The sequence below is a fragment of the Mytilus californianus genome, unplaced genomic scaffold, assembly GCF_021869535.1.
Source record: "Mytilus californianus isolate M0D057914Y unplaced genomic scaffold, xbMytCali1.0.p SCAF_2, whole genome shotgun sequence".
Lineage (NCBI taxonomy): Eukaryota > Metazoa > Mollusca > Bivalvia > Mytilida > Mytilidae > Mytilus > Mytilus californianus.
The window spans coordinates 125,986,414-125,998,087 of NW_026262668.1; the positions used below are offsets into that span (position 1 = coordinate 125,986,414).

An 11,674-nucleotide genomic window follows, 5' to 3' on the forward strand; every position below is an offset into this window, starting at 1 on the left:
GTGGCTACTGCTGGAGATGGTCCACCAGTTGCAGAAGGTGGACCAGTGCTTACAACTGGAGATGGTACTACTGTTGCAGACGGTAGACTAGTGGTTACTACTGGAGATGGGCCTCCAGTTGCAGAAGGTGGACCAGTGCTAACAACCGGAGATGGTGTTCCTGTTGCAGGAGGTTGACTTGTGGTTACTACTGGAGATGGACCTCCAGTTCCAGAAGGTGGACCAGTGCTTACAACTGGAGATGGTGTTCCTGTTGCAGAAGGTATATTTGTGGTTACTACAGGGGATGGTCCTCCTGTTGCAGAAGGTGGACCAGTGCTTACACCTGGAGATGGTGTTCCTGTTGCAGACGATAGACTAGTGGTTACTACTGGAGATGGACCTCCAGTTGCAGAAGGTGGACCAGTGCTTACAACTGGAGATGGTGTTCCTGTTGCAGAAGGTTGACTTGTGGTTACTGCTGGAGATGGTCCTCCAGTTGCAGAAGGTGGACCAGTGCTTACAACTGGAGATGGTACTACTGTTGCAGACGGTAGACTAGTGGTTACTGCTGGAGATGTTCCACTAGTTGCAGAAGGTATACCAGTGCTTACAACTGGAGATGGTGTTCCTGTTGCAGACGGTCGGCTTGTGGTTACTGCTGGAGTTGGTCCGCCATTTTCAGAAGGTTGACCAGTGCTTATAACTGGGGATGGTGTTACTGTTGCAGACGGTAGACTAGTGGTTACTACTGGAGATGGTCCTGCAGTTGCAGAAGGTGGACCAGTGCTTACACCTGGAGATGGTTTTCCTGTTGACGAAGGTTGACTTGTGGTTACTACTGGAGATGGTCCTACAGTTGCAGAAGGTGGACCAGTGCTTACACCTGGAGATGGTTTTCCTGTTGCAGAAGGTAGACTTGTTGTTACTACTGGAGATGGTCCTCCAGTTGCAGAAGGTGGACCAGTGCTTATACCTGGAGATGGTGCCACTGTTGCAGAAGGTTGACTTGTGGTTTCTGCTGGAAATGGACTTGCAGTTGCAGAAGGTGGACCAGTGCTTACAACTGGAGATGGTGTTCCTGTTGCAGAAGGTATATTTGTGGTTTCTACTGGGGATGTTCCTCCTGTTGCAGAAGGTGGACCAGTGCTTACACCTGGAGATGGTATTCCTGTTGCAACCGGTAGACTAGTGGTTACTACTGGAGATGGTTCTGCAGTTGCAGAAGGTGGACCAGTGCTTACAACTGGAGATGGTGTTCCTGTTGAAGAAGGTAGACTTGTGGTTACTACTGGAGATGGTCCTCCAGTTGCAGAAGGTGGACCAGTGCTTACAACTGGAGATGGTGTTCCTGTTGCAGAAGGTTGACTTGTGGTTACTGTTGGAGATGGTCCACCAGTTGCGGAAGGTGGACCAGTGCTTACAACTGGAGATGGTGTTCCTGTTGCAGGAGGTTGACTTGTGGTTACTGCTGTAGGTGGTCCTCCAGTTGCAGAAGGTGGACCAGTGCTTGCTCCTTGAGATGGTGCTACTGTTGTAGAAGGTAGACTTGTGGTTACTTCTGGAGATGGACCTCCAGTTGCAGAAGGTGGACCAGTGCTTACAACTGGAGATGGTGTTCGTGTTGCAGAAAGTATATTTGTGGTTACTTCTTGAGATGGTCCTCCAGTTGCAGAAGGTGGACCAGTGCTTACACCTGGAGATGGTGTTCCTGTTGCAGACGGTAGACTTGTAGTTACTACTGGAGATGCTATTTTAGTTGCAGAAGGTGGACCAGTGCTTATACCTGGAGATGGTGCTACTGTTGCAGAAGGTTGACTTGTGGTTACTGCTGGAGATGGTCCTCCAGTTGCAAAAGGTGGACCAGTGCTTACACCTGGAGATGGTGTTCCTGTTGCAGATGGTAGACTAGTGGTAACTACTGGAGATGGTCCCCCAGTTGCAGAAGGTGAACGAGTGCTTACTCCTGGAGATGGTGCTACTGTTGCAGAAGGTCGGCTTGTGGTTACTACTGGAGATGGACCTCCAGTTGCGGAAGGTGGACCAGTGCTTACTCCTGGAGATGGTGCTACTGTTGCAGAAGGTAGCCTTGTGGTTACTACTAGAGATGGTCCTCCAGTTGCAGAAGGTGGACCAGTGCTTACAACTGGAGATGGTGTTCCTGTTGCAGAAGGTAGACTAGTGGTTACTACTGGAGATGGTCTTCCAGTTGCAGAAGGTGGACCAGTGCTTACAACTGGAGATGGTGTTCCTGTTGCAGAAGGTAGCCTTGTGGTTACTACTAGAGATGGTCCTCCAGTTGCAGAAGGTGGACCAGTGCTTACAACTGGAGATGGTGTTCCTGTTGCAGAAGGTAGCCTTGTGGTTACTACTAGAGATGGTCCTCCAGTTGCAGAAGGTGAACCAGTGCTTACAACTGGAGATGGTGTTCCTGTTGCAGACGGTAGACTAGTGGTTACTACTGGAGATGGTCCTGCAGTTGCAGAAGGTGGACCAGTGCTTACAACTGGAGATGGTGCTACTGTTGTAGAAGGTAGACTTGTGGTTACTACTGGAGATGGTCCTCCAGTTGCAGAAGGTGGACCAGTGCTTACAACTGGAGATGGTGTTCCTGTTGCAGAAGGTAGACTAGTGGTTACTACTAGAGATGGTCCTCCAGTTGCAGAAGGTGGACCAGTGCTTACAACCGGAGATGATGTTCTTGTTGCAGAAGGCTGACTTGTGGTTATTGCTGGAGATGGTCCTCCAGTTGCAGAAGGTGGACCAGTGCTTACTCTTTGAGATGGTGCTGATGTTGCAGGAGGTAGACCCGGTGTTGTTTCCGATGATGGTCCCCTCGTTGTAAAAGGTGAAACAGTATTTACAACTGAAGATGGTGTCTCTGTTCCAGAAGTTTGAGCTGTGGTGATATCTTCTGATGGTCCTCCAGTTGTAGAAAATGGACTAGCGCTTACAACTGGAGATGGTGCTACTGTTGGAGAAGGTTGACCTGTGGTTACTACTGGAGATGGTCCTCCAGTTGTAGAAGGTGGTCCGGTACTTACACCTTGAGATGGTGCTATTGTTGCAGGAGGTTGACCTGTTGGTTTTGCAGTAGATGGTTCTCTAGTTGCAGAAGGTGGACCAGTGCTTACACCTGAAGATGATGTTCCTGTTGCAGAAGGTAGACTTGTGGTTACTACTGGAGATGGTCCTCCAGTTTTAGATGGTGGCCCTGTGGACACTTTTGTAGATGGTGCTACTGTTGAAGAAGGTTGAAAAATTAAAATAATACAACCAAGGATATTTGATTGTTTTTATTGAACCATTTACTCGTTTTAGTAAAATTGTCTGATATTAATTGAAAAACAAATGACAAATCTTACTCATTTATTATTTATTTTATTAGATTCCTTCTATTTGCATATTCAGACGATTTGAAGTCATACTTATTACTGAATACTCATTTGCTTTTCCGGGTGTTAAATGAAATTCATTGTATACTGGTTCGTTCAAAATATAAGTAGAGTAGATTATTTTCAGTTCATAATTTGATAACATACCAATAAAACAGGCATTGAGTTTGACGTCTACATAGTACGGTTGATTAGGATTATTCTTTGCCAATAGTGTAATGATAACTTTGTCTGCAAATACACCAGAGGGGAATGTTGCTATTTCGTCTCCATTGTAAACCTTGAATGCAGACAAATATTATTATTATTATTATATAAGTTAAACAGATAAAACAGATATTCACTAACAACACGATTGACTAATCAACTATTCATTATTTACACCAAGTATAAATGGAAAGAGGACTTCAACTTTTACTGAATGGCCGTCTTTTAAAAGAAGTTCAATGTATTTTTCGTGCATGTATGTGCGGGCGGGGGGGGGGGGGGGGGGGGGGGGGGGTTCTCGCTCAGAAAAAGACAAACAGAACATTTGTTTTTACCAACATACAGGAAGGAAAAATGTATTGTTTTCATCATTGTCTTTGCCAATTTTCAATTGAAATAAACTATTTTGTTCAGGCTTCTGAAAAAATTGTATGTTTTCAAAAAAATATGGAATCAAACAATTTATTAAAAGCAAGTAAAAGGTGACACTGCGAACTGCTACTCCCCAGAGCTGCACATTTTTTTTTCGGGGAGCATAAAAACCCAAGCCCCATAAAAGTTGAAAGAAAATATGGAACATTATAAACTTGCGAACACGATGACAACAGCGAAGAACTCCTTTGTATACACGGAACTACAAAATACCAAAATAATGAAACTATGGGCTCTACGGAACTTAGTCTGTATCGCACACTTTGAATCTGGATGGAAAAAATGAAAGGTATTATAATGGTGAATTAGACAAATATACTGAAAGGCTTTTAAAAAAAGGGTGCTAACATTTAGGTCACTGTACGACCTTAAACAATGAGAAAACCTCATACTGTATACTTAGCTATAAAGACCAAAGGATGGTAAAATATTACTATTCTCCAATGAAAAGAGAGGATATGTAACATCGATTGCTTGCCATTGCAGATAACTAATCCCTTTGAAACCAAATTAAATAATGGAATTTTTTTTAGCTAGCTATAAAACCAGGTTTAATACATCATTTTCTACATAAGAAAATGCCTGTACCAAGTCAGGAATATGACAGTTGTTTTCCATTCGTTTGATGTGTTTTAGCTTTTGAGATTGCCATTTCATAAGGGACTTTCCGATTTGAATTTTCCTTGGAGTTCGGTATTTTTGTTAATTTACTTTTTTATACACAGAATAAACAAGAATTCTATGAACTTAACCTTATCTTTCAATACGTCCAAATTAAATGAACTACCGATTCTTATCATTGCAAAATAACATATATAAATGAACTCTGAACCTGAATTATATATATAAAAGAAGATGTGGTATAATTGCCAATGAGACAACTCTCCACAAGAGACCAAATGACACAGAAATTAACAACTATAGGTCACCGTACGGCCTTCAACAATGAGCAAAGCCCATACCGCACAGTCAGTTATTAAAGGCCCCGAAATGACAATGTAAAACAATTCAAACGAGAAAACTAATGGCCTAATTTATGTACAAAAAATGAACGAAAAACAAATATGTAACACATAAACAAACGACAACCACTGAATTACAGGCACCTGACATGGGACAGGCACATACATACACAATGTGGCGGGGTTAAACATGTTAGCGGGATCCCAACCCTCCCCCTAACCTGGGACAGTGGTGTAACAGTACAACATAAGAACGAACTATACAAATCAGTTGAAAGAGGCTTAACTCATCAGATGGATAAAAATACAAATAACACAAATACAAGTGGACGTACAAACAACAAAAAGACACTAAGTACAGATCTGAGAGTACTCGCAGTTACTGATAGCTAGTTCAAAGCCACTAACAACTAATAAAAAAAATCATGCTTTTAAGACTAAATTATCAATCCGCACACATCCAACATCCAATGGATTTAGTTTAAAGACGTCATAAAACAGTCAGAGAAAAACATGACCTTGTGCAACGCCAAGATACAGGTATCGACAGATTGTAGATCCATGAATGTGTATATGTATATAACAATACTATTTAGTTTGCTTTTAATTTACTGATAACAAAATCAATATTAGTACCAATGAAAACAATATTTAATGATCTAATTACAGTGTTGAATTGGTAACCTTTTAGAATAAGTTTATTTAAAGGATTGATAAGTTTACCAGGATCGTTTCTAAATTTCCGGGCACGGTAAACAATATTGCCGTAAAAAGGAGGATATGCAATCCCGTTTGAAATAAGTTTTCTACAGGTACAACCAAACTTCAAAACCAAATCTTTATATCTGTGGAAGAATTTAGTAAAGGTTTTAAGTAATTTGTGGTAACGAAATCCCTGGCTTAATAATTTACCAGTAATACATAGATTACGTTCGTTAAAATCAAAAACGTCAAAACAGACACGGGCATAGCGAACGAGTTGTGAAATATAAACACCGTAAGATGGTGCCAAAGGAACATCACCATCCAAAAAGGGAAAATTAACAACAGGGAACGAAAAATCGTCCCTTTTGTCGTAAACTTTAGTGTGGAGTCTCCCGTATAAAACCGAAATATCTAAATCTAGGAAAGGACAGTTGTTACCGTTTAAATTTGATTTATTTAAAGTAAGTTCCTTTGGGTAAATATTGGCAGTATATTGAGAAAATTCTTGATTATTTAACGAAAAAATATCATCAAGATAACGGTAAGTGTTGTTGAATTTATCAGTTAAATGCAATTTAGACGGGTCTTTACTGAGTTTGGTCATAAACTGTGATTCATAACAGTACAAAAACAAGTCTGCTATTAAAGGGGCGCAATTAGTGCCCATAGGAATACCTACAACCTGTCGATAGACTTTGCTGCCGAAACGTACATAAATATTATCAAGGAGAAAATTAACAGCTTCAATCATCTCATCACACCTCCAGTAAGTATATCTAGCATATTTACCTTTCTCATTAGAGAAGAAGGCTTTAAATGAGTTGCAGAAAATATATTTGCATTCAGATTTACCAAACGACCATTTACTTAAAAAAATAGTCAAATTTTTGTTTGATAAGATTGTGTGGAAGTGTAGTGTAAAGAGTAGAAAAGTCAAAACTGTCAACAGAATCAAAAGGACCATCAAAAGCACGTAATTTATCTAAAACATCCAAAGAATTTTTTACACTCCAAAAATAGTTAATTCCACTATTTTCATATATTTTATTACAATAGTTTATGATAAGCTTTTTGATAGTAGTTAAGGAACTTGTTAAAAGCACTGACAGATTAGTTGTAGAACACTTACTAGAGGCCGAGATGAAACGATATTCTACTGGTTTTTTGTGTAGTTTAGGTAACCAATACATAGTAGGGACCTTCAAATGTTCAGAAGAAGCCTTAAGCTGTGGTGTGGTTATGATGTTTGTTAACTATATGACTCTCTGTGAGGCGCATGGACTTGAATGTAGATGAATTTAAAATTTCAATCTTAAGAACGTCCGTGTAGTATTTACGGCATACCACCACCACATTGTTGGCTGCTTTGTCGGCCGGTACAAACACAAACCGCTTTGAAAGTTCTTGAAGTTTATTTCTCATTCTGGAAATAGGCGTATTATGTACTCTATTATTTACTTCTAAATTATTTTCAAAATGTGATATTCTATTATCTACCACATTCATACATTTATTTAAATAAGAATCAAGAGATTTTTTATCAGATTTTTCCCGTTTACACCAATTTTTACAAAACGAGGAAAGAGCATCTTTGGTGACCTGACGACACTGTTTCCAATCTATTTTAGATGGAGGCTATCAATTGAGCTGAAAACTGTCTTTAAACTGGTTAAATGTTAATCCACGGATTTAAAAAGTAACAGGTAGGACAATTGGCTCAAAAATCATCATCAGCAGTCAAGTACAAACAAAGCAATACGAAACAAGATTAAACCGTATCAACAAATGCTCGCATTAAATGAATGTCAGATCAAAACACTTGAACTACTGATGTTAAATTATGTTATCTGACAGTCTAAGATCAGATGGTGTTTTGTCAATGAAATTTCAAACCGCTTTGTCATTAACAGTTCAGAAGGACGCGATCTTATGAAATTCCAATAACAAGTAGTATCTAGTCATAGCAGTGTGAGCACAGCTCTCGCCAAAATAAAATGGACTTCCAGCAAGCAGGTCTTGATAAAATACGAACAAAACACTATGTGACGATATTCTGAGAGTAATTCAACTCTCACGCGCAAAACTAGAAATTAGCAAAGATGTTGGTTTGGCATTGGTCCCAGATGCATGTTTCAACGTCGAGATGGTGCAAACAGAAATCGAAATTGTCGTTTTTGTCTGCAACTATAATTTATATATTTGGCGGAGACAGTTTTATGGTGTGGGGAGCATATCCTACTAACTAATAACGCATATGTTTTATATTTCGGGAAACTTTACTTTGTTAGGGTATCATGAAAATGAACACTTCATGTTCTGCCACCTTTCGATACAATCGAAGAGGAAGATTTTTTCAGCACTACCTGAATTTTACAAATCCATTACTTTAGAACATTTTTCTTTTTTTTTGGGGGGGGGGGGGTTGAATGTTTAGGAACGAATTGACTTACCTTTCCAATCTGGTGTGGTAATATATCTTTAGAATCTTGTACACTGACAATGTATGTATTTACATTACTTTCATTAGAACTCGGGTAAATTTCTACACTTCCTAACTCTGGTTTCTGTCTAAGCAAAATAGATATCGTAGGGTTTTCACTCTTTTCGTCGAATATGATTAATAAATCTCCTCCAGGTCGAATTTTCTCTATATCGTTTTGTGTTGGAACATTTATTTCAATACTTCCGTCAGGAATTAATGCAGGACTTGACATACCATCGACTGAATCGCATGGTGTTGCTGTAAATTAAAACAATTTGTCTATAATATCATCAATTAAATAAGAATTCAATCCAATCTTAACAAATTCACTGCAAATTGCTCTCATCCATACAATTTTACAATAACAGGTGTTTATTCATTATGCCCGATATTCTTATTTTCGACAAGGCATGAATAAATCATGGAGTCCGATAAGTTCGAAAATTATTTACAAACGCCAATGTTTTTATAAATACTGGAAATTTTTCAAACGTTTCGGGCTACAGGATTCATTCCTCGTATTTGGAGTTCAACAACGAGTATTTTTATTTCAACTTCTGTCATCAGTTTCAGCCGACGAAGTTAACGCTAGTACTAAGGGTTGAAACGTAGTACTAATTTCTGAATAGCTGTGTGATTGAACATACAAACCATCAACAGAAACGAAAAAGGAACACTTTTTTAGTTGATACACGTCTTAAAATGTATGAATTAATGGAAATATAGTACATAAAATGTGCCGGAGGCGAGCAGATGCTGATATTTATATTATCAATCTTTCATTCAATGTTGAAAAGGGAATAGACCAAAACTAATAACTATTCAAAACACTTTATTTCAATAACTATAAATAAAATACGAACAAAGAATCAGAGTTATTCTTGAGAGTGATATGTTCCTTAATTCAAAAGCAATTATCATTAAAACAATATCCGTTTATACACTTCTTAGTCGTTGTAAATAAAGGATTGACATATAAACGCAGCGGTCCACCAAATGACCGACTAACAGTTAACAGTTAAATGAAATAGAGCTAACAGTTATATGAAATATAACTTCTATAATTTACCATTATCTAAAGGCAAAAAAGATGGCAACTATATCAATCTTTTATAATAATTAAACGTTTTGCCGAAAGAAGAGGAAAAACATAATTCAAAGTTTTATTAAAGTGTTTCGGTTCCGGGAGAGTGCTTCGCATTACGTTGTTCCGGTAGTTGAATGTATTTCATCATGAGATAATGCAAAGCACTTGATATCTTTTGGGGGTAATTTCAATAAACTGTTGACACAGAAAAATGTCTTGCAATTTGCTATTTCGAAGGTATAATGTTGAAAATAAAATGGCATTTTTTAAACGTGAAGTATGCAAATCATTTAAAGTCAATGAACCATGACTGAAGGTGCAGGGCCGAATAAACTCTATGGAAATGAGAAATGCCAATGCTTATAAAACTGCATACCAAATATATTTGAGCTATCATAGTCGGTCCCTATAAACTAACCTAAACACAAGCTTTAACTTGTAAACTATGTTAAAGTCAATGAACCATGATTAGGGGGGTTGCCATATAATCTCCATTGAATTGAGACTTATTAATGCCAATACAACTGCATACCAAATATCATTGACTAAACATTAGTCGCTCATCTTAAACGGACATAATCACAAACTTATACATGTTAAGAACCAAATGTTTCAATATACCATGACTGAGGGGGAAGGAACAAAATAATATCATTGGAAATCAGAAGTGCAAAGGCTTATACAACTGCATAACTAATATCGTTGACCTATCACTAGTGGTTCCCCATAAACTGATCTAATCACAAACTAATACATGTTCACTAAGCACAAGTTTCATCGTCAATAGACCATGACTGAGGGGATGAGGCCAAATAATCATGCTAGAGACCTAGAGTTTTTGAAGTCAAATATATTATCTTTAAAAAGATCAAAAACCAATATTTAAGATACCAGAGTAGCAATTACAAATAACTTAAACGTCTGAGTTTAAAATATTTGTTGGAACACTATGTACAATGATTTCTGTCCTATGGTCGGTACGGGTGTGAAAATACGCACTGTCAAACAGAAAATGTCATATAAAACACATTTAAAATGCTATATTATTCTTCAGCTATCTACAAATCAGTTGTATTGCACAATAACTTTTATTCACAGGGGCCATGAAATCAGCATATTAATGTCAATTCAAGTGTAATATCTCGTTCAATACAGATACGAATACTAAACAGACTTAATTTATAGGCTTCAAATCTTTACCTGTTGCTGTAGTCAAGGAAGGTATAATCGAATTTGCAAGTGGTTCTGAAGTCATTATATGTGGACCTGTTGTTAAAGATGACGTTCTTGGTAGATCACAGACAATCAATTCAATCATATCAATGGACACATCATTGTCTTCAACTCCAGTAAAGGAAATTTTTAATACTTTCGCAGCGTCATAATTCAATAATGTATTTTCATTACTGCTAATCATGACCTAAAAAATCATACCAAATTAGGTCTAAAAATGTCAGAAAATGAAGATTTTGAATAGTGGTCTCTAGTAAGCATAACATTTTCAACATTAACGAATTTTCAATTGCAGATAGTAAAAACATTTTAATTGAATCTTTTTTGCAATTTGCTAACCCTAAAAAGGGTATATTAAATCATTTTACACGGAGGTTTAGATAATTGGCGATTTCTATCGAAAATTTCATATAATTTCTAATTTATATAGAATAGTACAAAAACACCTTTTTTCAAAAAACTAAAATCTGTATTCAATTTCTATCTAAAATACTTTCATACACTTACCGTTTTGATCACGTTTGTGATTTCATCTATATAAGTCAATGTAATCTCCTGAATATTGTCTCCATTCACATTGATTGACATAAGTCTTGATACTTGGGTAAGTGAAATAGTTAATGTCGATGATGACTGTACAGTTAAACTTCGATTATCATCCGAGTTTTGAAGACCAATTAAAGCGTCAGCTGATATTATCTCATCGTCATATGATATTGACAGACCAACTCCTGAGTCTTCCATCAAATTAATAGATGGGCATTCCTCCGGTGCAGGTGATGGCGTCGGTGTCGCCATTGAAGTTGATTGTCCTTCTGTTGGACCTGTCGATGGTGCTGTTGTTGTACTCGGTGCACCTGAAGTTGAACCCGATGGTCCTGCTACCGTTGAAGATGTTGTTCCTTCGGTTGCACCTGTCGTCGATGGAACTGCTGTAGTAGATGGTGGTCCTCCTGTTTGACCTACTAGTGGCACTGTCGTTATACTTGGTAAACCTGTGATTCCACTAGTCATCGGAGGTCCCGATGTAGCTGATGAAACAGTGGTTGGACCTGCTGAGGTTGACTGTTCACATGCAATTAATTCTATCTTATCAACAGAAACATCAATGTCCTCATTCGATGCAGTAAAAGAGATTTCTATTTCTCCGGCTATGTCATAGTTTAATGGTGTCACTTGATTTGCAACAGCA

General features: G+C 38.0%; 1 protein-coding gene across 7 annotated transcripts in view; it reads right to left on the bottom strand.

Moving 5' to 3' along the window:
* Positions 1-11,674, bottom strand: part of LOC127730923 (mucin-2-like) — a 53,233-nt gene extending 41,559 nt beyond the window's left edge. For all 7 annotated transcript variants that reach the window (XM_052239549.1, XM_052239548.1, XM_052239547.1 and 4 more), the window contains exons 1-5: positions 10,990-11,674; positions 10,450-10,669; positions 8,131-8,420; positions 3,522-3,654; positions 2,003-3,220 (exon numbers count right to left, since the gene is read on the bottom strand). In XM_052239549.1, the coding sequence (XP_052095509.1) occupies positions 2,003-3,220; positions 3,522-3,654; positions 8,131-8,420; positions 10,450-10,669; positions 10,990-11,496 (2,368 nt within the window). In that variant the 5' untranslated portion in view covers positions 11,497-11,674. The remainder of the gene's footprint in view (positions 1-2,002; positions 3,221-3,521; positions 3,655-8,130; positions 8,421-10,449; positions 10,670-10,989) is intronic.